Here is a 25818-nt window from a genome sequence, read left to right as displayed (position 1 = left end):
ACTAAAGACAAACAAAATATAACTAATGTAAAATATACTGTGTCTGTAAAATGTGTATATAGTATGTATAAACTGGAATTAGAAGCCTAAGTGGTGGTGTTCATTAGTTTAATCCAATTACTGGAGGGATGGTAGGGTTACATATTCATACACAGTACCAGTCAAAAGTTTGGACACGCCTACTCATTCAAGATTTTTATTTTTACTATTTTCTACATTGTATAATAATAGTGAAGACATCAACTATGAAATACCACACATGTAGTAACCAAAAAAGTGTTGAACAAATCAAAATGTATTTTATATTTGAGATTCTGCAAAGTAGCCACCCTTTGCCTTGAAGACAGCTTTGCACACTTGGCATTCTCTCAACCAGCTTCACCTGGAATGCTTTTCCAACAGTCTTGAAGGAGTTCCCACATGCTGAGCACATGTTGGCTGCTTTTCCTTCACTCTGCGGTCCAACTTATCCCAAACCATGTCAATTGGGTTGAGGTCGGGTGATTGTGGATGCCAGGTCATCTGATGCAGCACTTCATCACTGTCCTTCTTGGTCAAATAGCCCTTACACAGCCTGGAGGTGTATTCTGGGTCATTGTCCTGTTGAAAAACATGATAGTCCCACTAAACGCAAACCAGATGGGATGGCGTATCGCTGCAGAATGCTGTGGTAGCCATGCTGGTTAAGTGTGACTTGATTTCTAAATAAATCACTGACAGTGTCACCAGAAAAGCACCATCTCACCACCACCTCCATGCTTCACGGTGGTAACCACACATGCAGAGATCATCCGTTCACTAACTCTGCGTCTCACAAAGACATGGCGGTTGGAACCAAAAATCTCAAATTTGGACTTATCAGACCAAAGGACAGATTTCCACTGGTCTAATGTCCATTGCTTATGTTTCTTGGTCCAAGCAATTCTCCTCTTCTTATTTGTGTCCTTTAGTTGTGGTTTCTTTGCAGCAATTTGACCATGAAGGCCTGATTCACACAGTCTCCTCTGAACAGTTGATGTTGATGTGTCTGTTACTTGAACTCTGAAGCATTTATTTGGGCTGCAATTTCTGAGGCTGGTAACTAATGAACTTATTATCTGCAGCAGAGGTAACTCTGGTCTTCCATTCCTGTGGCGTTCCTCATGAGAGCCAGTTTCATAGCGCTTGATGGTTTTTGCGACTGCACTTGAAGAAACTGTCAAAGTTCTTGAAATGTTCCATATTGACTGACCTTCATGTCTTAAAGTAATGATGGACTGTCGTTTCTCTTTGCTTATTTGAGCTGTTCTTGCCATATTATGGACTTGAGCCCTATTTGGTAAAACATATATTCTGTATACCCCCCTACCTTGTCACAACACAACTGATTGGCTCAAATGCATTAACTTTTAGCAAGCCACACCTGTTAATTGAAATGCATTCCAGGTGACTACCTCATGAAGCTGGTTGAGAGAATGCCTTGATGACAGCTTTGCACACTCTTGGCAAAGGGTGGCTATTTTGAAGAATCTCAAATATATTCTGATTTGTTTAACACTGTTTTTGTTACTAAATAATTCCATATGTGTTATTTCATAGTTTTGATGTCATAACTATTCTACAATGTAGAAAATAAAGAACACCTTTTAGAACTTTTGACCGGTAGTGTATATATGGATGATTTATAAAGCCAGGTACATTTAACAGTTAGGTCATTGATTATAGGCCTAATTAAGGTGCTTTCCTCTCTCCTCACTTTTTTTAGATGATTAAGGCAAGGGCTGTTTTCTAGTCTCCTAACTTCGCTGCTGCCTCCAGCATTCTTCTCCACACCAATATGCTTGTTAACTTCTCTATTATGCACATAGCAACATGGTCTAGGAAAATGTGCCAATTCAACAACGCGCTGATGTGTTTCAGAACTGAGGACAGCGAACACTATCCAATGTAGGAGAAGGCACATTTGTTATAAAATATTATTTTTATTAGTGTAGCATCATTGTTCTTACATAATATAACCATATACAATTTCAGTAGCATAGGTCTTAGTGATGGACTGTGCCATCCCCACAATGGATCAGTCCACTCAAACAGGTGCCAATCAGACAGGTGTCTTGTACACCATGATTTTATTTTTTGCTACTGCTAGACTAAAGAAATCTTTAGCAGTCGACCAAAAGCCAATCAACCAGTCGACTAAATGGGGTCCACCGTAGATTCGATACTGTGATTTATTGCTCACCTCTGTCTGCTGCAGAGGGACGAGAGCAATGAGAAAATGTTTTTGATCAGTCATGGAGATAAGTGCGGAAAACAAATTGTCTCCCTATTTACAAAGATGGAGAGATATTATTGCACTGGCTCCATGCACACTCACTGGACTCTACCCACACACTGACTACACTGATGCTCCAACACACACACACACACACACACACGCATTATGACACCACACACACGCATTATGACACCACACACACTGTCGCACATAGACACACTTTCACACTCTTCACATACGCTGCTGCCTAGTCACTTTTACCTCTACCTACATGTACATATTACCTCTACTCCTTTTATATAGCCTCGCTATTGTTATTTTATTGTTACGATTTCTTTTTTCTTATTTGCTAATTCCTTTTTTTGTGTGAAAGGGCTCGTAAGTAAGCATTTCAAGTCTACCTACACCTGTTGTCTTCAGGGCATGTGACAAATATAATTTGATTTGAACAAGCTATGAAGGAAAAATACTGTAGTTTTGGTACAGCCAGCTAGCGCAAATAATATTGCAATGTTGTCAATATGATAGGATTTAGAGAACGACCGATAATCGTCCAAGCCGATGTATCGGGATGATATTGGCCTTTTCTATTCTATCGGCCCCTCTCTATCGGCTTTGCTGATAGTCCCTCTACATGGCAAAGCTGCTGCTATGCCAGCCTGAGCCACGAGCACTGCACATAGGGCTGGGCGGTATACCGTATTTTACTATATACCGGTATTGATCCACTGACCATTTTTTGTTTATCTTCTATAACAGTATTTGTATGTTTGGTTTGTAAATGTGATATGGCGTGTGTAACAAAAATATTTATAGTTTACACCTCTACTTGAGTCATCCCCCTCCGCTCTCTCATTCCATGCCGCTTATCACACCGACTTAGCCCCGCCCCCTTTCATTCAAGGAGCGCATTTGTTGTTCAGTCTGCATGGTCAATGCAGTACATGCAACAATGTTGATGACAACGATACATTTTGCTTAATGTAAATTCTCAAGCGTTCTATAATTACACTATGCGCTTGTCTTTTCTTAGCAAGTTTTAGTCGCTAATCGCTAGTTAGCTCGCTTGCTAGCTAATAAATGTACTGAGGCAAAGCTAGCTAATACAGCTTGATAACAGTGATGGTGTAGGCCTAAATCACCATGTTGTTTGTGTAACAGTATCTTCCAAATCAAAGAGGAATAGGCTAAGCATGAATATATTGGCTACATGAAGGAACTTTTAATGTAAGCAAAGATTATAGGGTCCTTTAGGAAACGCTGACTAACACTTTGGTTCCTATCCTGTCACAATAACTCCTCCCTGGCATTTTCATTTGTTGTCATGTCAAATAACACTATTCTAAGTGCCCACATTCTACTTCCATGATTCCAACAGTTCACCTAAGTGTTTTTGATCTAAATCACAGTTGCAACATTTGGTTAAAAATAAGGCTTAGATTTGTTGCCTGTATTGTGCAGCCCTATGTGGCAGTGTGGAAATTCTCAAATAAGTGCACAAAGAAATGTACTGTGAAAAATACCATGATATGATAGCCCTATCTCTAATTGCACAATGCTGAGGAATGTCTAGCTGGGAAAATCAACCACAGCGGCAAGCTGGCTCATTCTCCAACAGGAAGGTGCAGTACTGAGAAATGGAGGAATTGACACTATGACCAAAATAAAATATTTGTGTAGTTAATTCAGTAATAGTAAGGCTTGTGTCGATGTGCCCGGACATGCATGCATGCAGTAAGCAAGCATCGAATATCCCCCGCGATATGCAACTTTTCAGGGAAGTTAGGAACCAATATACACAGGCAGTTAGGAAAGCAAATGATAGCTTTTTCAAACAGAAATTTGCATCCTGCAGCACAAACTCCAAAAAGTTCTGGGACACTAAAGTCCATGGAGAATAAGAGCACCTCCTCCCAGCTGCCCACTGCACTGAGGCTAGGAAGCACTGAGGCTGGGAAACACTGTCACCACTGATAAATCCACGATAATTGAGAATTTCAGTAAGCATTATTCTATGGCTGGCCAGGCTTTCCACCTGGCCACCCCTGGTCAACAGCCCTGCACCCCCCACAGCAACTTGCCCAAGCCTCCCCCATTTCTCCTTCACCCAAATCCAGATAGCTGATGTTCTGAAAGAGCGGCAAAATCTGGACCCCTACAAATCTGCAGGGCGTGACAATCTGGACCCTCTCTTTCTAAAATGATCAGCCAAAATTGTTGCAACCCCTATTACTAGCCTGTTCAACCTCCTACTTCGTATTGTCTGAGATCCCCAAAGATTGGAAAGCTGCCGCGGTCATCCCCCTCTTCAAAGGGGGAGACACTCTAGGCCCAAACTACTACAGACCTATATCTATCCTACCCTGCCTTTCTAAGGTCTTTGAAAGCCAAGTTAACAAACAGATCACCGACCATTTCGAATCCCACCGTACCTTCTCCGCTATGCAATCTGGTTTCCGAGCTGGTCATGGGTGCACCTCAGCCACGCTCAAGGTCCTAAACGATATCATAACCGCCATAGATAAGAGACAATACTGTGCAGCTGTATTTATAGACCTGGCCAAGGATTTCGACTCTGTCAATCACCACATTCTTATCGGCAGACTCAACAGCCTTGGTTTCGCAAATGACTGCCTTGCCTGGTTCACCAACTACTTCTCCGATAGAATTCAGTGTGTCAAATCGGAGACCCTGTTGTCCGGACCTCTGGCCGTCTCTATGGGGGTGCCACAGGATTCAATTCTTGGGCTGACTCTTTTCTCTGTATACATCAATGATATCGCTCTTGCTGCTGGTGATTCTCTGATCCACCTCTACGCAGACGACACCATTCTGTATACTTCTGGCCCTTCTTTGGACACTGTGTTAACTAACCTCCAGACGAGCTTCAATGCCATACAACTCTCCTTCCGTGGCCTCCAACTGCTCTTAAATGCAAGTAAAACTAAATGCATGCTCTTCAACCGATCGCTACCAGCACCTGCCTGCCCGTTCAGCATCACTACTCTGGACCATTCTGACTTAGAATATGTGGACATCTACAAATATCTAGGTGTGTGGTTAGACTGTAAACTCTCCTTCCAGACTCACATTAAGCATCTCTAATCCAAAATTACATCTAGAATTGGCTACCTATTTCGCAACAAAGCATCCTTCACTCATGGTGCCAAACATACCCTCGTAAAACGGACTATTCTACCGATCCTTGGCTTCGGCGATGTCATTTACAAAATAGCCTCCAACACTCTACTCAGACTGCATCCAATTTGCTATCACAGTGCCATCCGTTTTGTCACCAAAGCCCCATATACTACCCACCATTGCGACCTGTATGCTCTCATTGGCTGGCCCTCGCTTCATATTCGTCGCCAAACCCACTGGCTCCAGGTCATCTATAAGTCTTTGCTAGGTAAAGGTCAGCCTCATCTCAGCTCACTGGTCACCATAGCAGCACCCACCCGTAGTACGCGCTTCAGCAGGTATATTTCACTTGTCACCCCCAAAGCCAATTCATTTTATGGCCGCCTTTCCTTCCAGTTCTCTGCTGCCAATGACTGGAACGAATTGCAAAAATCACTGAAGCTGGAGACTCATATCTCCCTCACTAGCTTGAAGCACCAGCTGTCAGAGCAGCTCACAGATCACTGCACCTGTACATAGCCCATCTGTAAATAGCCCATCCAACTACCTCATCCCCATGCTGTTATTATTTTTTGCTCCTTTGCACCCCAGTATCTCTACTTGCACATTCATCTTCTGCACATCTATCACTCCAGTGTTTAATTGCTAAATTGTAATTATTTTGCCACTATGGCCTATTTATTGCCTTACCTCCCTTATGTTACCTCATTTGCACACACTGTATACAGACTTTTTTCTTATTGTGTTATTGACTGTATGTTTGTTTATTCCATGTGTAACTCTGTTTGTGTCGGAGTTGTAAATGAGAACTTGTTTTCAACTAGCCTACCTGGTGAAAAAAAAATAAGCTAGCTAAGCACATAGCTATGTGACCTGTTAGCAAAGATTACGATTATTAGCCATTTCATCTGTGGTGTTAGCTAGCTATATTAGCTACTATGCTAGCTAGATAAGCATGGTCCTAAGATATCAGATAGCTAGCTACGTTGGCTATTAGCCCCTAACATTAGCTGGTTGTCATTTTTACACATGCACCATTTTCGGCAACAAGATATTTCCCCCTACCCTCGTTGTCCTTGTTAGATATTATGTACATTTATGACTTGGTAGCAAATGCAATTGCCATTGAACTAGTCGTCATAGTAGCAGTACACAGCACCAAGTGATATGAGCGATGGAAAGAGATATGAAAGTAAACGGCGTTACAGCCTCACTCTATCCAATCGTAGCAGTAGGATACAAGTTAGAACCCGCCTGTTTCTTGACAGATGGCTGAACTAGCCAATTGAGTTGTTTTGGATTTTGTCCTGGTAGGTGAGTTGTTTACAGTTGTGTCCTGACAGCAGAAACATTTTAAAATAATTCCCGATCACAGAAAATTACAAATACTAGTTTCATTAGCATCCGTGATCACAAATCATGAAGTTACGTTAGACCCATTTACATTGAATAGATGTTATTTTATATCTTCAATGATGCTTCTATGCAAATGTTGTTGATCAGTAGGCTAATATATTGTGTATTTGGACCCCTTGACTTTTTCCACATTTTGTTACGTTGCAGCCTTATTCTAAAATTGATTCAGTCGTTTTTTTCCCCCTCAATCTACACACAATACCCCATAATGACAAAGCAACAAAAAACAGTATTTAGAATTTTTTGGTAATTTATAAAATAAAACAGAAATTTCAGACCCTTTACTCAGTGCTTTGTTAAAGTACCTTTGGCAGAGATTACAGCCGCAAGTCGTCTTGGGTATGACTCTAGAAGCTTGGCAGACCTGTATTTGGGGAGTTCCTCCCATTCTTCTCTGCAGATCCTCTCAAGCTCTATCAAGTTGGATGGAGATTTGCACAACTTTTTCCTGGTCTCTCCAGAGATGTTCGATCGGGTTCAAGTCCGGGCTCTGGCTGGGCCACTCAAGGACTTTCAGAGACTTGTCCCGAAGCCACTCCTATGTTGTTTTGGCTGTGTGCTTGTTGTCCTTTTGGGTTGTTGTCCTTTTGGAAGGTGAACCTTCACCCCAGTCTGAGGTCCTGAGCACTCTGGATCAGGTTTTCATCAAGGATCTCTTGGTACTTTGCTCGGTTCATCTTTCCCTCGATCCTGACTAGTCTCCCAGTCCCTGCCGCTGAAAAACATCCCCACAGCATGATGCTGCCACCACCATGCTTCACCGTAAGGATGGTGCCAGGTTTCTTCCAGATGTGACGCTTGGCATTCAAGCCAAAGAGTTCAATCTTGGTTTCATCAGACCAGAGAATCTTGTTTCTCATGGTCTGAGAGTCTCTTTAGGTGCCTTTTTGGCAAACTCCAAGCGGCTTTTATGTACCTTTTACTGAAGAGTGGCTTCTGTCTTGCCACTCTACCATAAAAGTTTGATTGGTGTAGTGCTGCAGAGATGGTTGTCCTTCTGGAAGGTTCTCATCTCCACAAAGGAACTCTGGAGCTCTGTCAGAGTGTGGGTTCTTGGTCACCTCCCTGACCAAGGCCCTTCTTCCCCCGATTGCTCAGTTTGGCCAGCTCTAGGAAGAGTCTTGGTGGTTCCAAACTTCTTCCATTAAGAATGATGGAGGCCACTGTGTTCTTGGGGACCTTCAATGCTGCAGAAATGTTTTGGTACCCTTCCCCAGATCTGTGCCTCGACACAATCCTGTCTCTGAGCTCTACAGACAATTCCTTCTACCTCATGGTGTGGTTTTTGCTCTGACATGCACTGTCAATTGTGGGGCCTTATGTGTGCCTTTCCAAATCATGTCCAATCAATTGAATTGACCACAGGTGGACTCCAATCAAGTTGTAGAAACATCAAGGTTGATCAATGTAAACAGGATGCACCTGAGCAAAGGGTCTGAATACTTATGTAAATAAGGTATCTGACTCCACTGATCAGCCAAAACTAGCTCAATAACTTGATGCATGCATTGTGAGTAGGCATATGCCATCTTCATTTACATTTTATCAAGAGATTTACCATTCAAATAAAATTATTACCATTATGTTTTGAAGTTAGATTAGTAAAATGTATTGTTTGATTTTAAAATTGATACATTAATGCGTACATGGCTCTCTGGGCAAATTCTGTTATCAAAATGTTCATATTTTAAAGCGGCAATCAGTAGTAGAAACAATAGTAAAGCGTACTCCCCACCCCTGGTTCGGTAAAAAGCTGAGGCATGGGGCTGGAGACATTGAATCACTCTCAAATTCATAGCTTTGGATGCAAGGATTGGTCATCCATGATATCAACATTAGTTTTAACCATGTTTTGAGGCAATATAGTGTTTGTTTACATTTACTTTGTTTACAAACATTGGAGTGAAATAAGATTATTTGGGGTTCTGTTGGGGTGTGACAGTTGAATTAAGCTCATGAGGCATTTATACGTTTATATTCATCAAGAATCAATGGGTACATATCATTAGTCCAAAAATGAATGTAGAAACTGCCGATTGCCCCTTTAATGATATTGAATATCGGCCTAAAATATCATCCATCTGCCTCCTTTTTTATAGATATTTTTCTACCGCTATTCACTAAGATATCAAATGTGATTTTGACTCGTCATTTCAAATATGATCACGTTGAACAGCCTTTTGACTCATTGTCTGTTTTATTCAACAGCATTCAAAAAGCCCAAAGGATGAGAACCTCAATGACCTTTCTAGTCTGAACTGGCTTCAAACCGAACTGAGGGATAATCGTCTACAGTTCAAACAACTAGGTGACCCATGGCTGCCACCACCACTCCTGTCAAGTCACAGCTTCAAAGGATTTACTCCCCTATGGCGTTCTGAGAAACGAAACCGCTTGGATCACAGGGATTTATTTGTGAAGTAAATGTATAGGCCTACACAGGTATGTATCAGCTGGTGTGTTTATAAAGGTCGTCTCCTGCTCTTATCCCTCTCCACGCCTACTTGTCTGTTGACTGCTTTTTTGAGGGAAAACTCCAAACAAACCAAGGAGAGTGACAGTTGGGGTGTTGCGGTCCCATGAGAGACTCCGCAGGGGGACCGACAATCACGTCGACGCCATGAGTAGTACTTTAGGTAACAAAGACAAAGACTGGAAAGAGAAGGACCTGAAAGGAGGTCCGACAGGAGGGAAAGAAAGGGAAAAAGAGGCCAAAGCGGCCCTGGCTGGCTTAGGCGGCAAAGACTGCGGCAAGGATCCCAAGGCCAAAGGGAAAGATGCCAAAGAAGGAAAGAAGGATGCAGGCTCCGCGTCGCCCGCCGTCGCCTTCTCCGTGGACAACACGATAAAGAGGCCCAACCCGGCGCCGGGGACGCGCAAGAAGTCCAGTAACGCCGAGGTAAGATGAGATACTTTATTACAAAACACACAGCCTAACATATCATAACGTACACATTTGTGGCTGAAAATATTGATTTTTTTTAAAATCTAAACTAATATTAATAAGACACATTATTTGTGTTCCTATGTGGTAGTTGGTAGAGCATAGCGCTTGCAACGCTATGGTCAAGGGGTTTGTTTCCTGCAGGGGCTACTCATAAGAAAATTAATGTACGATACGATATACTTTATTGTCCATTTACATGTAAATTAATTTTGAAGTTGCAGAGATGCATACATACCTGTTCAAAAGTTTGGGGTCACTTAGAAATGTCCTTGTTTTTTGAAAGAAAAGCAAAAAAATTGGTCAATTTTAAAATAACATAATTGATCAGAAATACAGTGTAGACATTGTTAATGTTGTAAAAGATTATTGTAGCTGGAAACTGCTGATTTAAAAAAATAATAATAATAATAAAAAAAAATTAAATGGAATATCTACATAGGGTTACAGAGGCCCATTATCAGCAACCATCACTCCTGTGTTCCAATGGCACGTAGTGTTAGCTAATCCAAGTTTATCATTTTAAAAGGCTAATTGATCATTAGAAAACCCTTTTGCAATTGTGTTAGCACAGGTGAAAACTGTTGTGCTGATTTTAAAGAAGCAATTAAATTGGCCTTCTTTAAACTAGTTGAGTATCTGGAGCATCAGCATTTGTGGGTTTGATTACAGGTTCAAAATGGCCAGAAACAAAGAACTTTCTTATGAAACTCGTCAGTCTATTCTTGTACTACTCACTTCACAGAACAGCACAAACCGGCTCTAACCAGAATAGAAAGAGGAGTGGGAGGCCCCGGTGCACAACTGAGCAAGAGGACAAGTACATTAGAGTCTAATTTGAGAAACAGACGCCTCACAAGTCCTCAAATGGAAGCTTCATTAAATAGTACCCGCAAAACACCAGTCTCAACGTCAACAGTGAAGAGGCGACTCCGGGATGCTGGCATTCTAGGCAGAGTTGCAAAAAAAAAAAAAACATATCTCAGACTGGCCAATAAAACGAAAAGATTAAGATGGGCAAAAGAAGAGACACTGGACAGAGGTACTCTGCCTAGGAGGCCAGCATCCCGGAGTCGCCTCTTCATTGTTGACGTTGAGACTGGTCTTTTGCGGGAACTATTTAATGAAGCTGCCAGAATTATTTATATATATATTATCACACACACACACATATGTACATATGTAGGTAATCCATCCACCTGACAAGTGGGGCATATCAAGAAGTTGACTCAACAGCATGATCATTACACAGGTGCACCTTGTGCTGGGCACAATAAAAGGCCACTCTAAAATGTGCAGTTTTGTCACACTGCAAGCTCCCTCAACTTGAGACAACCATGGCATTCATGGTTGTGTCAAGTTGAGGGAGCTTGCAGTTGGCATGCTGACTGCAGGAATGTCCACCAGAGCTGTTGCCAGAGAATTTTCATGTTAATTTCTCTAGCATAAGCCGCCTCCGTCATTTTAGAGAATTTGGCAGTACGTCCAACAGGCCTCAAAACCGCAGACCACATGTATGGCGTTGTGTAACTTTCGGATACAGATGTAAAGTATGTATAAAAGATAATGGACCAATATACTTTTCAATGAGAACAAATATTCTGTCTGAAATGTATGTTTGAGTCACTCCGATGGCAAAATATGTAGAATTGCAGGAAATTGGCTTTAAAATTGCACATTTTTGTCTCCGCTACATGGCAAAATGTGTAGAAATTTGCAAACAATTGGGTTGGCGTCCACACCATGGCCACGCCCCTGCCACGCCCACCACCTAAGCCCAATTTTGATCCAGAAAAAACGTTGTTATTATTATTCTATATCACACAACACAGCGTTTCTCAAACTCAGTCCTGGGGACCCCAAGGGGGGGCACATCTTTTTTTTATTCTAGCACTGCACCATTCATTCAAATAATCAAAGCTTGTTGATGAGTCGATTATTTAAATTAGCTATGTAGTGCTAAGGCAAACTAACCGTGGGTCCTCAAGACTGAGTTTTGGAAACGCATAACATGTCTTCAATAACGTGGACACAACTTTCCCATTCCCAGGTGATCAAAGAGCTCAACAAGTGCCGTGAGGAGAACTCCATGCGTCTGGACCTGTCCAAGCGTTCCATCCACATGTTACCCACCTCCATCAAGGAACTCACCCAGCTGGCAGAGCTCTACCTGTACAGCAACAAGCTCCAGAGCCTCCCCTCAGAAGTGGGCTGCCTGTCTGGCCTGGTCACCTTAGCCCTGAGTGAGAACTCTCTAACCAGCCTACCAGAGTCCTTGGACTCCCTGAAGAAGTTGAGGATGCTGGACCTGAGGCATAACAAACTGAGGGAGATACCGGCCGTGGTTTACCGGGTGACGTCGCTGACCACACTGTACCTGAGGTTCAACCGGATCACGGCGGTGGAGAGGGACATCCGGAACCTGGCGAAGTTGACCATGCTCAGCATCCGTGAGAACAAGATCAAACAGCTGCCTGCTGAGATAGGTGAATGAGGGAGGGAGATGGGGAGGAGGGAAATAGAGAGAGGTGAGTGGAGAAGGGAGGGATGTAGGGGAAGAAGTGAGTGGGAGGGAGAGTCATCCACAAGAACAAGATCAAACAGATGAGGAGGGAGGGAGGGAGGGAGTCGAGGCTGGCAGATTGGGTTCTTGATAACAATGATGATGCATCATAATTTTTGCCTACCATAAGCCAAGGGCATACGCACTCTTTTGGCCTTGATTTTAGCTGTCCCAGACAAGTTTTTGAGATCGGAGACAAAATCCCCATGTCGTTGCCTACTTGGGGCGCATGGCCGTCACCGACGCTCGGTTCAGTGATGCAATCCGAGGGCTTCCGATCCCGTCTTTCAGACGTCCCAATATTTTCAAAATCTCCAATGCTCTTGTAGTGTGAGAGGTGCAATGACAAGTTATGAGAACAGTGATCAGCAATAGCCAATGAGCGCTCGCCAGAGAAGAAGCCAGTGAGATGATGTTGCATCACATCACCCAGAATGTGTAGACTCTCCAGCAGGAGTGATAACTACTACTAGTATGTGTTTGTACTTGCCTTTAACCAAAGCCAAAGTATCAAATCGTTACAGCTCTGAAGTTCACTACCAATGTTATTCAAAACGTTGTGAGGCTTGTCTGAGCCACAGCTTGTTGTGGCTACTTTAACGATCTAATCACATTGTTTTCGCGAGACAGCGTGGTATGGAGAATCCTCACAACCAACTGAAGAGTCTTGTAGTGTGTGACACCCGTCTGTGCCACATGGTTTAGTGTGCGCACCACTACGTTAGCCAGACAACAAGCTACAGGAAAGACGGTCGTTAAATGTGAGCAGCTCAGCGATGTTAGGATTTTGAAAGTCGTCTGGTGTAAACCCGGCATTACAGAAGACATTGCTGCAGTGTTGTGAATAAGCTAAAGCCATAAGCTAAACCAGTCTTTTAATAACTCTGATTGCGGTTCTTGTCCAGATTAGTCACGTTTGTGTGTTGACTGTTGTATTGGCCCTGCCTCTCTGCAGGGGAGCTCTGTAACCTCATCACCCTGGACGTAGCCCATAACCAGCTGGAACATCTACCCAAGGAGATCGGCAACTGCACCCAGATCACCAACCTGGATCTACAGCACAACGAGCTACTGGACCTACCAGAAACTATAGGTGAGACTGACCGGGACCTCGGCAGTCAGAAATATTCTCTCCTCAATGCAATTTGGGCAATCATCTGCCTACAGGATACCAGTACTGACACAGCTGCACAGTGCACATTCCTAACTGTACATTGTGATGACTAGGATAAAACATTTGAGAATTCTCATTAATTGTATAATCTACAGTTTTAGGAACTGCAAGTGCTGGTATTTAAGATAAGATGGTACTTTATTGATCCCCCAGAGGGGAAATTTGATTGCACCAGCCAATACATGCATGCATGCATGCATGCATGCATACATACATACATTTGAAACGCTTAACATGATATCTAATATCTGACTTTGTTGATTGTCGTTTTTGTATTTAACCTTCTCTCGTTGCAGGTAACTTGTCAAGCATAAACCGCTTGGGTCTGCGGTACAACCGGTTGTCAGCCATCCCCAGGTCGCTAGCCAAGTGCAGAGAACTGGAAGAGCTCAACCTAGAAAACAACAACATCTCCGTGTTACCAGAAGTGAGTGGTGCTTTTATCGATTACTGCATTTAATGGTATTGTTAGGGATATAGCAGATCTATCTACCTCCTTCTCTCTATCCCAGGGTCTCCTGTCTAGTCTGGTGAATCTGACCAGTCTAACCCTAGCGAGGAACTGTTTCCAGTCCTACCCGGTGGGAGGACCCTCCCAGTTCTCCACCATCTACTCTCTCAACATGGAGCACAACCGCATCAACAAGATACCCTTTGGAATCTTCTCCAGGGCCAAAGTCCTCAGCAAACTCAACATGAAGGTAAGGATGCTGTCCATTGTTATGTGTTGTCATCTCCTTCCCTCTTTTTTTGATGACTTCTAGGAAGAGGACCAAGACGATAGTCCCAGATATTATGTAGGCAGGACAACGTCTCTTTCTTCTGACGTTAAAGGGATAGTTGGGTATTTTGGCAATGAAGCCCTTTATGTACTTTCCCAGAGTCGTGGATACCATTTTTATGAGTCTGCATCCAGTATGAAAGAAGTTAATGGTAGTTTCGTGAGCCAGTGCTAACTAGCGTTAGCGCAATCACTGGAAGTCTACAGGAACAGTCATTGCGCCGACACTAGATGGCAACTTCCTTCAAACTGCACGCGGAGACATAAAAATGCTATCCCCGATATCTACTTCCCCAGAGTCAGATGAAAAAGGGCCTCATTGCCAAAATCCCGAACTATCCCTTTAAGGTTGACAATGGTTGGTGACGGTGCTTGCTTAGGTAAAGAGCTGACATGATGACCAATGTCTTCTTTCTGCTCTGATTCTGGAATTGTTGTCAATGTCGTTGTTTATTTTTTTCAGGACAACCAGTTGACGTCTCTGCCTCTGGACTTTGGCACGTGGACCAGTATGGTGGAGCTCAACCTGGCCACCAATCAGCTGACAAAGATCCCAGAGGACATCTGCGGTCTCGTTTCGCTTGAGGTGAGGCCTAGATAGAATTCCCAGATGGGATCTTTCCTGAGAAATGTGGACTTAGTACTTTTCTGATGCCGTCATCAATTCATACATTATTTAAACTGACCAGAAAATCTGAATGATTATCACTCTCTCATTTCAGCATACAGTAGGTGATCAACTATTTAGTTATTTTTAGGTCTGTAACACAAGCTACAGGTTGTGATAGTTCGCTTCAGTGTTCTGAAACATCTGTTTTGTACACAGGTCTTGATATTGTCCAACAATCTTCTCAAGAAGTTGCCACATGGTATTGGCAACCTGAGGAAACTACGGGAGCTCGACTTGGAGGAGAACAAGTTGGAATCGCTCCCGAATGAAATCGCTTACCTGAAAGATTTACAGGTTTGATACTATTACGCTATTTCCCTGCACTGTCACGTAAGCATTTAGGCCTACCTTTAACTAAAATGTGTTGAGTTATAAACCATTCAAAGACCACTAACAGATGTAGTGATACTGTAGTGCTGTGATTGACACTTGTAATCTTTCTTCTACTTTTAAAGGCCCAATGCATAAATAAAAAGGGATTTATATATACACTTTATAGTGCCTTCGGAAGGTTTTCAGACCCCTTGACTTTTTCCACATTTTGTTACGTTATAGCCTTATTCTAAAATTGATTAAATCGTTTTTTTGCCCTCATCAATCTAGACACAATACCCCACAATGACAAAGCGAAAATGTTTTTTTACGTAAGTATTCAGACCCTTTGCTATGAGACTCGAAATTGAGCTCATGTGCATCCGGGTTCCATTGACCGTCCTTGATATTACTACTCCCGAGTGGTGCAGTGGTCTAAGGCACTGCATCTCAGTGCTAGAGGCGTCACGACAAACCCTGGTTCGATTCCAGGCTGTATCACAACCGGCCGTGATTGGGAGTCCCATAGGGTGGCGCACAATTTGACTCAGCGTCGTTAGGGTGTGGCCGTGGTAAGCCGTTATTGTAAACAAGAATTTGTTCTTAACTGACTTGCCTAGTTAAATAAAGGTAAAGTAAAAATAAACTACAACTTGATTGTCCAACTGTGGTCAGTTCAATTGATTGGACATGATTTGGAAAGGCACACATGAGGCCCCACAGTTGACAGTGCATGTCAGAGCAAAAACCACACCGTGAGGTAGAAGGAATTGTCCGAAGAGCTCAGAGACAGGATTGTGTCGAGGCACAGATCTGGGGAAGGGTACCAAAAAAATTCTGCAGCATTGAAGGACCCAAAGAACAGTGGCCTCCATCATTCTTAAAATGGAAGAAGTTTGGAACCACCAAGACTCTTCCTAGAGCTGGCCGCCCGGCCAAACTAAGCAATCAGGGGAGAAGGGCCTTGGTCAGGGAGGTAACCAAGAACCCGATGGTCACTCTGACAGAACTCTAGAGTTCCTCTGTGCAGCTGGGAGAAATCCCAGAAGGACAACCATCTCTGCAGCACTCCACCAATCACACCTTTATGGTAGAGTAGACAGACGGAAACCACTCTTAGAGTTTGACAGCCCTCTTAGAGTTTGCCAAAAGGCATCTAAAGACTCAGACCATGAGAAACAAGATTCTCTGGTCTGATGAAACCAAGATTGAACTCTTTGGCTTGAATGCCAAGAGTCACATCTGGAAGAAACCTGGCACCATCCCTACGGTGAAGCATGGTGGTGGCAGCATCATGCTGTGGGGATGTTTTTCAGCGGCAGGGGCTGGGAGACTAGTTGGGATCGAGGCAAAGATTAACAGAGCAAAGTACAGAGAGATCCTTAATGAAAACCTGCTCCAGAGTGCTCAGGACCTCCGACTGGGGCGATGGTTCACCTTCCAACAAGACGACACAGGAGTGGCATTGGGACAAGTCTCTTGAATGTTCTTGAGTAGCCCAGCCAGAGCCCGGACCTGAAAATAGCTGTGCAGCAACGCTCCCCATCCAACCTGACAGAGCTTGAGAGGATCTGCAGAGAATAATGAAACTCCCAAGCTTGTAGCATCATACCCAAGAAGACTCAAAGCTGTAATTACTGCCACAGGTGCTTCAACAAAGTACTGAGTAAAGGGTCTGAATACTTATGTAAATGTGTTATTTTCTGAAAAACAGTTTTTGCTTTGTCATTATGTAGATGTGTGTAGATTGAGGGGGAAAAAACAATTTAATAAGGCTGTAATCTAACAAAATGTGAAACAAGTCAAGGGATCTAAATACTTTCCAAAGGCACTGTATATACAAAAGTACATGGACCCCTTCAAATTAGTGGATTTGGCTATTTCAGCCACACCTGTTGACTGGTGTATAAAATTGAGCACAGAGCCATGCAATCTCCATAGCCCAACATTGGCAGTAGAATGGCCTTAGTGTAGAGCTCCGTGACTTTCAACGTGGCACTGTTATAGGATGCCACTTTTCCAACAAGTCAGTTTGTAAAATTTCTGCCCTTCTAGAGCTGCTACGGTCAACTGTAAGTGCTGTTATTTTGAAGCGGAAATGTCTAGGATCAACAACGGTTCAGTCGTGAAGTGGTACATCACACAAGCTCACAGAATGGGACCGCCGAGTACTGAAACGTAAAAATAATCTGTCCTCGGTTGCAACACTCACTAATGAGTTCCAAACTGCCTCTGGAAGCAACGTCAGCACAAGAACTGTCGGTCAGGAGTTTCATGAAATGGGTTTCCATGGCCAAGCACACAAGCCTAAGATCACAATGCCAAGCGTCGGCTGGAGTGGTGTAAAGCTCGCCGCCATTGGACTCCATTTTCTGGAGCGATGAATCATGCTTCACCATCTGGCAGTCCCCATCGAACACCTTTGGGATGAATTGTAACACCGACTGTGAGCCAGGCTTAATCGGCCAACATCAGTGCCTGACCTCACTAATGCTCTTGTGGCTGAATGGAAGCCAGTCCCCCCTGTTCCAACATCTAGTGGAAAGCCTTCCAGAAGAGTGGAGGCTGTTCTAGCAGCAAAGGGGATACCAATTCCATATTAAGGCCCATGATTTTGGAATGAGATTTTTGACACGCAGGTGTCCACATACTTTTTGTATTTCCACACTGTAAGGTTGGAATAATTCTGTGAAATTGTAAAAATTATGATAATGCTCTTTTAGTGTAAGAGCTGTTTGAAAAGACTGTCTCTAAAATGTAAGCCTGTTTTGGTGGATTGGAGTTTCGGCCTGACATCACCCAGTGGTAAATTAGTTAATAGACCAAAAAGAAAGAGTCCCAAACCAATAAGAGCTAGTTTTCACTTGTCCCCTCCCCACTCAGACCACTCTGACACTCCTAGCAAAATTCTTGCTGGAGAAATTGCTCTTGGATAATAATCTTTTTTTAAAATTGAAAACAAACAATTTGATATTGATCTGCTGCATTGGACCTTTTTAGATAAACCATTTTATATCTCCCGGGTTTGAACGATGGAGCTCAGATAGAATAATTTATTCACCAACGTTTCGACAGCTAAGCTGTTTGCATCTTTTGCTTGTATCCTATCAGAAACTAGTGTTGACCAATAATCAGCTGACCACGTTGCCCCGTGGGATCGGTCACCTCACCAACCTGACCCACCTGGGTCTGGGAGAGAACCTGCTGCAGCACCTGCCGGAGGAGATCGGTAAATACATTTTACATCATACCACTGGGTACCGGTCTGTTTCTGCTGAGACCACTCCTTGTACTCTGTCATTTGCCAAATATACAGAAAGACTGGTACCCAGGCTACATACAACTCAGACTAGGAGTGAAACTCAAAAGTACTTCCTTGATTACTTCCATCCTCACCTGAACTCCAAATGTCATTGAGAAACAAGGAGCTTATTGGAGGAGGTCACAAGCTTTCATTTGGATACTTACACTTGACAGAATAGAGAGGGAACTACATGTGGTCTTTGTAGGTCAGTTGGTAGACCATGGCGCTTGTAACGCCAGGGTAGCGGCTTAGATTCTCGTGACCACCCATACTTAAAATGTATGCACACATGACTAAGTCGCTTTGGATAAAAGCGTCTGCTAGATGGCATATATTTATATATTACATATAAAATGTAACTTCAGCTAAACAATTTAATTAGCATATTTTAGCCCCAGCAATCTACAGCCCATCAATAATTACTGTATGTACCAGCTGATGATCTGTCTGTGCCTCCAGATAGAATATAACACTCCTGTATCCTCCACCCCTCCTATCTCTCTCCATCCTTCCCTCCCTCCCTCCTTTCTTTCCATCCTAGGTACACTGGAGAACTTGGAGGAGCTGTACCTCAATGACAACCCCAACCTGCACAGCCTCCCGTTTGAGTTGGCCCTGTGCAGCAAGCTGTCCATCATGAGCATCGAGAACTGTCCTCTCAGCCATCTGCCCCCGCAGATCGTCGCCGGGGGCCCCTCCTTCATTATCCAGTTCCTCAAGATGCAGGGGCCCTACCGTGCCATGGTCTGATAGACCACAATCTTGGCCTCTGGGCCCAGAGGGAGGCCATAGTCTGAGAGCTGATTTGATGGCTGATATACCAGGCCCACGCAATGCCCATGATCTGATAACGGACCACGCCCATAATTGGATAGACCATGCCCATATTCTGAAGGCCGACGCCCACCCATTCAGACACCCCACCCAATCACATACCTATCCAACTACGTGTGTCATACACTGTAAAAAAAATTAAAATACATCATAACAAAAACAAACTAAATGTACAAAAAGAGAGGAAAACATTTTCGGTTCATACATTATCTATCTATATGCGGAAAAAAACGTAACAAGTACATTTATATTGAGACTGTGCTCCAGCGTTTCTGTTGAGGAATCATAGCCATGTAGAAGGCCAACTTCTCCAATATTTTATTCCCGAATCATGTAAGACAAAACTTAAAGGGTCATTACACAACTTATTATTAATTTTTTTTTACATTATATTCATTAACTCCAGCACCATATGTTACATAATCTGTTTTCATACATATGAAGACACTGGTATAGTGCTGGAGGTAATGAATAGGAGATTAAAAAGTGGTGGAATTGCCCTTTAATATCTCTACCACCTTTTGCCAAAACGGATCATGTATATTGAGTACCAGTGAGCTAAAGTGGCTATGATTCTTTTAACATAGAAACCAGATTCCCAATGCCAACATATTTACAGTAATTAGGTATGTATATTAGGAGAGCTTAGGATACAACTATTGTATGCAAAAATAATATTTGAAACTTAAATTTTTACTGCTGCTGCCATTATCGATGTTCATTTTGTCATGTCTTTCTTTTTGATATGTGTATATATATTTTTTACCACTCGACTAAAGATTTGTTATCGTGAGGTTTGAGGTTAAAGAACAAAGGTCTAATGTTGATGATTTTAATTTCACATTAATACGTAAAAAAACAGTGCCTATATGTCCAGGAAGGTCCACTGGTTTTTCTGACGCTCTAAACACAATTGTCCATTATACAAAGGTATCATTTAGTAAACCAATTTTCTTTCTAGAATTATGGTTTGTAAAAATTTTTTTTTTTACATTAGTTCTATCATTGTTGGATGACAATGATTCTATAAAATAAAGCGATAAAGTATACATTTGAATCAATGTCGTTCGGAGGTTTTAAAGAAAGAAAAAAAAAAAGCAGTAATCTTTAAACAGTAAGCTAGTAATATATAAAATAAATGCGAAATCTTTAATGCTTTAAAAAATGGACTTAGCAAGTTTGACTCAAACCTTTCCAAAATGGGCAGTAATGTTGCCCTCATGTTTAAGATATTAGATTTGTTTTTGCTTTGAGAGAAAAATAAATAAATAGTTAAACTGTAAAAAGACAGGTGATTAGATAAGTGATCTGTAGTGATTTTTATATATTCTAGAAATACTGATTGTTGCCTTGAGTGCAATTGAGTCATTTTAATGTTTACTTTTTCGCTATGTCTTCAGTGTTGGGGCTGTCATACAACGTGGAAACGATTGACCAACAACAACATATCAGGAACGTTGAAGGAAAGGTGTCTATAACTAATGACTAACGTTGCCATGGTTACGGTCATTAAGGTATGCCAAAAACATGAATCAAAACCCATAATTGTCATTTTACATCCAGTTTCTTTGACTGCTTTTTTGAATACGCCTCTTCACGAGATCTGAAAGTTTGTTACTTGGCTTCCTTTTTTTTTTTTGTCCCACACTGTCCCAGCAATGATGCTGTTCTTATGCACTTTGTAAATGACATTGGCATCATCCTCTTTTAACAATGACAATATCCTTATCTCCATGGTTACGTGGAACTGGGGCATTTTTGTTTCACAGTGAAGAAGTATTTTATCTCTTTGAACAGTGTATCGTGTACATTTTATAATGGTGTCAAATGAATATTAAGGATGAGATGACAAGCTCAAGATTAATCTAAACTAGTAAGTATGTGGAGCGTCGAATTCAGACGTTTTGGCTTTCGTCCTATCAATCTTGATGGAAAATATTAGCTTGAACTGTGTATGTCCAATAAGGGTCTTATTGATATGTTTAAAGATGTATTAAAGTACCCCATATCTTTCTCATATGTACTACAAGCAAAATGTTTTATGTCAAATTATTGCAATTCGTTGAGATCCACATTGTAAAATTTAAATCATTTTCTGTTACTATAATTTTTTTGACACTGTATTGGGTTAGTATTATATCACGTGACTGTACATTAAAATCCCAACTAAGGTAGATCAAACCAAAAGCTTTTTTTGGTTTTGGAAATGAATGTGTTGCGTCCAAGCTTTGTACTCAATCATCTTTTAGTATTTATTTTCAATCAAGTGTGGGTCTAGTTTTTTGGCAGCAGTTTAGGATTACAGTTTCGATGTGGGTTGTGGACTGCTAAGAAAAAAACGAGGCCTGGGCAGAGCACACACCCAGACAAAATGTATTGCTGCTTCTAATCCTACCAGCAGAACCTATTGCTGCTTGAAAAATGTGCTGTAAACGATTGATGGGGCGGGAAAAGTGAGATCTATCCTAAACAAAATCAACATCGATACACAAGACTCGTACAGTAGCCTGCCTGGGAAGATTGACCTCTGTCCTTGACCTCTGAGTTTGGGGTCACATGAGGTCTGGTGGTTTTCAAACAGATCAAATTGTTTGGACCGACGTACAATGAGGAAAAACCAAGGTGCATATTTGAGCCTATAACGACGCAGTTACAACACAATACTTTTTTGAAAAGACAAAAAAATGTAAAAAGGGCTTTCTTCTCGTTCACGCTCAAAGAATACCACCAGAGGCATTGCATTCCTGGTTTTATATTTTAAAAAAGCTTCGGAAGAAATGAAAAAAAAAATATGTAAATTGTTTTGGGGGATTGGTTGTGTATTTACGTTTTTTATCTATAAACAAAATGGAATCATTATGTGAAAATGCCTTCAGTGTAAGTACTTAAGTGAGATGTGCATTAGGGTATGCAGCAAGAGAAACGCTGTTATCCTGTATAATGTTGAGTCTGTTTTTGTTCATATTTGTATCTATGTGCCATTTGCAAGGTGAGGGGTGGATGACTGACGTATGTGTAGAGAACCTGAGACATAATCGTCATTGTTCAGAAAAGCATTTATCAAAACAAGGAATGTAAGTTAAAACACGCTTTTTGGAAAAGAAATGTGTGACTTAGTCTAGGTTTGGGGGTGATCATATTTTGGATTCTTGTATCTGAGGTTGATGACGAAGAGGTATTGTTCTGATGCATCCTAATGATTTGGAGATGACTAGGTGGTGTTTATTTTTCAGTCTGATTTTGGGTCATAAAGTGTGTAATCGTGGCCTTTTTTTAATTCTTTTTATTTTTTAAATTGTAGCAAAATGCATGTTGAAAAATAATTTGACATGGTTTTTTTTGTCTGGATCGGAGCTACATTGGGGTGGCGATTCGTTGTAAATAGAAGACCAGATAATGTTGCTACTATTTGGTATCTGCAAAAATGTTTCCTGTAGATTTTTTTTGTACATTTCACAGTATTTGAAACATTGTGCAGCCAGCAATGCTTTACCTACCTATTCTTTATCAAGCAGCCTTAACTGTTAAAAACCTTTTTGTTATTAACCCTTCGTGTCTGTGGCTGTAGTAGGTAACTTTCATTTTCTGTTCTTTCTTCCTTTCTAGCTCTGTGCATGCATATTTTAACCTGATCTGATGATTGCTTGACAGTTCACATAAGCACTCTCCAAACTGAATTCTGTGTTCAGTTTCATTATTCTGGAACACTAGTGAGCAATAGTGAAACAACACAATTCAGTTCGGATTCCATGCTAGCTACAGGCCACTCCAAACAATCCATATACCAGTGGTCTCCAACCCTGGTCCTGGAGTGCTACTGTCCTGTAGGTTTTTGCTCTAACCCTAAACTAGCGCACCAGATTCTAATAATTAGCTGGTTGATAAACTGAATCAGTTTAGTTACAACTGGGGTTGGAGCAAAAACCAACATTCATTTAACTGCCTTAAGTCGTGCACCAAGCATCACCTCTCCCTCAACTTTCACCCAGTCAGACCTTCAGTCACTTTGCTATTTTTTAATCATGTAAGACAAATCAGTTTGATATAAATAGGGGGAAATGCTTTTCCCAACCTTAATGTGACCAGTCACCTGACCAGGAAAAACTAAGAGTTATAGCCAATAATAACTATATGGCTTTCTTTTCTGTCTATACCAATATGAGTACAGTATATGCAGACGTGACTACCTGACTACGGTGGCCACCATGGTCCAAGTTGAGGAGTATGTAAGAGAATTGGAAAAATAGTGACATGACAAATTTATTTTACCTTAACATCCTACTGTTTAGTACCGAGAGACATGCCTTTACTGAGTATTACTTGGCGATTGAAATTAGAAAAAGGATTTGTTTGCTTGGTTGTAAATGACACAATTATTAATCAAAGCCGACCCATTGTAAAGAAAATTATTTAGACTCCTAAGTTTGCAAAATGGGTGAAAAACTGCAATGTTTGGTGACATTCTGCATGTACATACATAAATATTTTTAATTAATAAACCTATAAACCTTTACAAATTTGAAAATAAAAAAGTGACTTGTAATTTTTTTTTTTTTTGCTTTCACCAAAAAGTACTGCAAAATGAACATGGTTGGTTGTTTGCCGGTCACATTGAGAGAGCAGAACAGAGCTGCCTATGTCCTCAAGTAATTCCTATTTTTGTCTTTGTTCTTTTTTTTCCCTTCTCTGTAACTGAATTTGTATTTATTTTCAAAACACATGAAGCAGCATTTAAGCCAAGAGTCCTGCACAGTATATGACCTTTTAGCAATGATTTGCACAGCAAGGGCACAATTTCAAAATCCCAATCATACAGAAGACAATGGCACTTAGACTGTTTACACAGAATCTCACAGTAGGAGTGCTGATCTAGGATCAGGTCTCCACCTGTCCATATAATCTTATTCAATATGATCTAAAAGGCGAAACGGATCCTACATCAGCACTCTTACTTTGAGACAGACACTTGGGCTGCGTTTAGACAGGAAGCCCAATTCTGATCTTATTTTCCACATCAGCTCTTTTTCAGAGCTAATCTGATTGGTCAAAAGACCAATTAGTGAAAAAAGATCAGAATTGGGCTTCCTGTCTAAACACAGCCCAAGTGTCTGTCTCAAAGTAAGAGTGCTGATGTAGGATCCATTTCGCCTTTTAGATTATATCGACAGGTGGAGACCTGATCCTAGATCAGCATTCCTACTGTGAGATGCTTTTTGAACACTGGCCCAGGGTCCCACCTGTCCATGTAATCTTATTCAGTATGATCTAAAGGGCAAAACTGATCCTAGATCAGCAGCACACCTACTCTGGAACACTTGATATGTAGGGTGCCCAAACTTGTTGCCTGAAGCTAAATGAAAAACTAAACTCATATAGGCTTTGGATTGTTGCTATACCGTCTAGGCCCAGAATGTTTTTGGGTTATGTAGATTCTAGAAGCATTATCTACATTGTCTGGCCCTTTAGCTAAAGGTAAAAATTAGTCAGTATATATCTTTGGTAGTGAAGTGCATTCAATATCTCTCTCTGTCTATTATAGACAGCAGTATCAGCTGGAGACCTTTGAAAAGTATATTGTACGTTAGTCAGCAGGGATCCATTTGAATTCAGTTAATTCCTGATGTTTGCTGAAATTACAAAGAGGAGCATTGAGGGAAATTAGAATTTGATTTTGTTGTACTTCTTGGTTGAATTTAAAATGGAATTGACTCTTATCCTGTTAGTCAGTTAACACCCCCCCCCCAAAAAAAGCAGTTGAAATGTTTCCCACATTTCAAAAAGAGACAGTATTGTGCCTTTTTTATTATGTTCAGGACTGGGCTGTTCTCTCTCAAATGTCTCTTTTGTACCTAGAAAAACGTGTCATTTGTTGTCATTCGAGTGTACAAACTTTATCATTTTACAATGTTCTGATGTTTGTATATTACTCCTGTCATGCCTGCACAATGCTTTGGTTTTCATTTTATATTTTGGAGGTTTTCCCACTATTTGTCAAATTGTGGAATTTAAGCTCTGAAAAAAAACTGATAAATGTACTTTTAATCCAATTAATTGTAATGTGCTGTTTGTTACTTCTTCAATATAAAGAAAACGGTTACTCTGTCTTGAATTTATACATTATGTTGTATGGATGTGTTCTTTCAAATGAGAAAATATAACTGACCACTATATCAGGGACTGTGAAGCAGTTTCCCGGCCAAATATTAAGCCTGGTCGTGGACTAAAAGCTAACTCAATTAGGCTTAATTAGTGTGTGGGGAAACTGCCCCTATATTGTCCAATTGGACAAAGCGATAACAAATTGATAGATAGGTAAAGTTGTAAATACTGGTAGTGACTTGCTGTTTCAATACAGTCTTACATTTAGTTCAATATCTTCCTCTTTACTTCACTTATGGCACATGACTGTTTATCCCAAATGG

General features: G+C 41.4%; 1 protein-coding gene across 1 annotated transcript in view; it reads left to right on the top strand.

Annotated features, from left to right (window-relative positions):
• Positions 1 to 25511, top strand: part of LOC106590140 (leucine-rich repeat protein SHOC-2) — a 37028-nt gene extending 11517 nt beyond the window's left edge. The window contains exons 2-10 of the mRNA XM_014180771.2: positions 9023 to 9713; positions 11809 to 12244; positions 13277 to 13414; positions 13792 to 13922; positions 14008 to 14196; positions 14740 to 14862; positions 15103 to 15240; positions 18370 to 18487; positions 19104 to 25511. Of these exons, the coding sequence (XP_014036246.1) occupies positions 9435 to 9713; positions 11809 to 12244; positions 13277 to 13414; positions 13792 to 13922; positions 14008 to 14196; positions 14740 to 14862; positions 15103 to 15240; positions 18370 to 18487; positions 19104 to 19312 (1761 nt within the window). The 5' untranslated portion in view covers positions 9023 to 9434 and the 3' untranslated portion in view covers positions 19313 to 25511. The remainder of the gene's footprint in view (positions 1 to 9022; positions 9714 to 11808; positions 12245 to 13276; positions 13415 to 13791; positions 13923 to 14007; positions 14197 to 14739; positions 14863 to 15102; positions 15241 to 18369; positions 18488 to 19103) is intronic.
• Positions 25512 to 25818: the final 307 nt, after the last annotated feature.

The sequence above is a fragment of the Salmo salar genome, chromosome ssa02 (genome assembly GCF_905237065.1).
Source record: "Salmo salar chromosome ssa02, Ssal_v3.1, whole genome shotgun sequence".
Taxonomy (NCBI): domain Eukaryota; kingdom Metazoa; phylum Chordata; class Actinopteri; order Salmoniformes; family Salmonidae; genus Salmo; species Salmo salar.
This window is presented reverse-complemented; position numbering and strand designations above follow the sequence as displayed.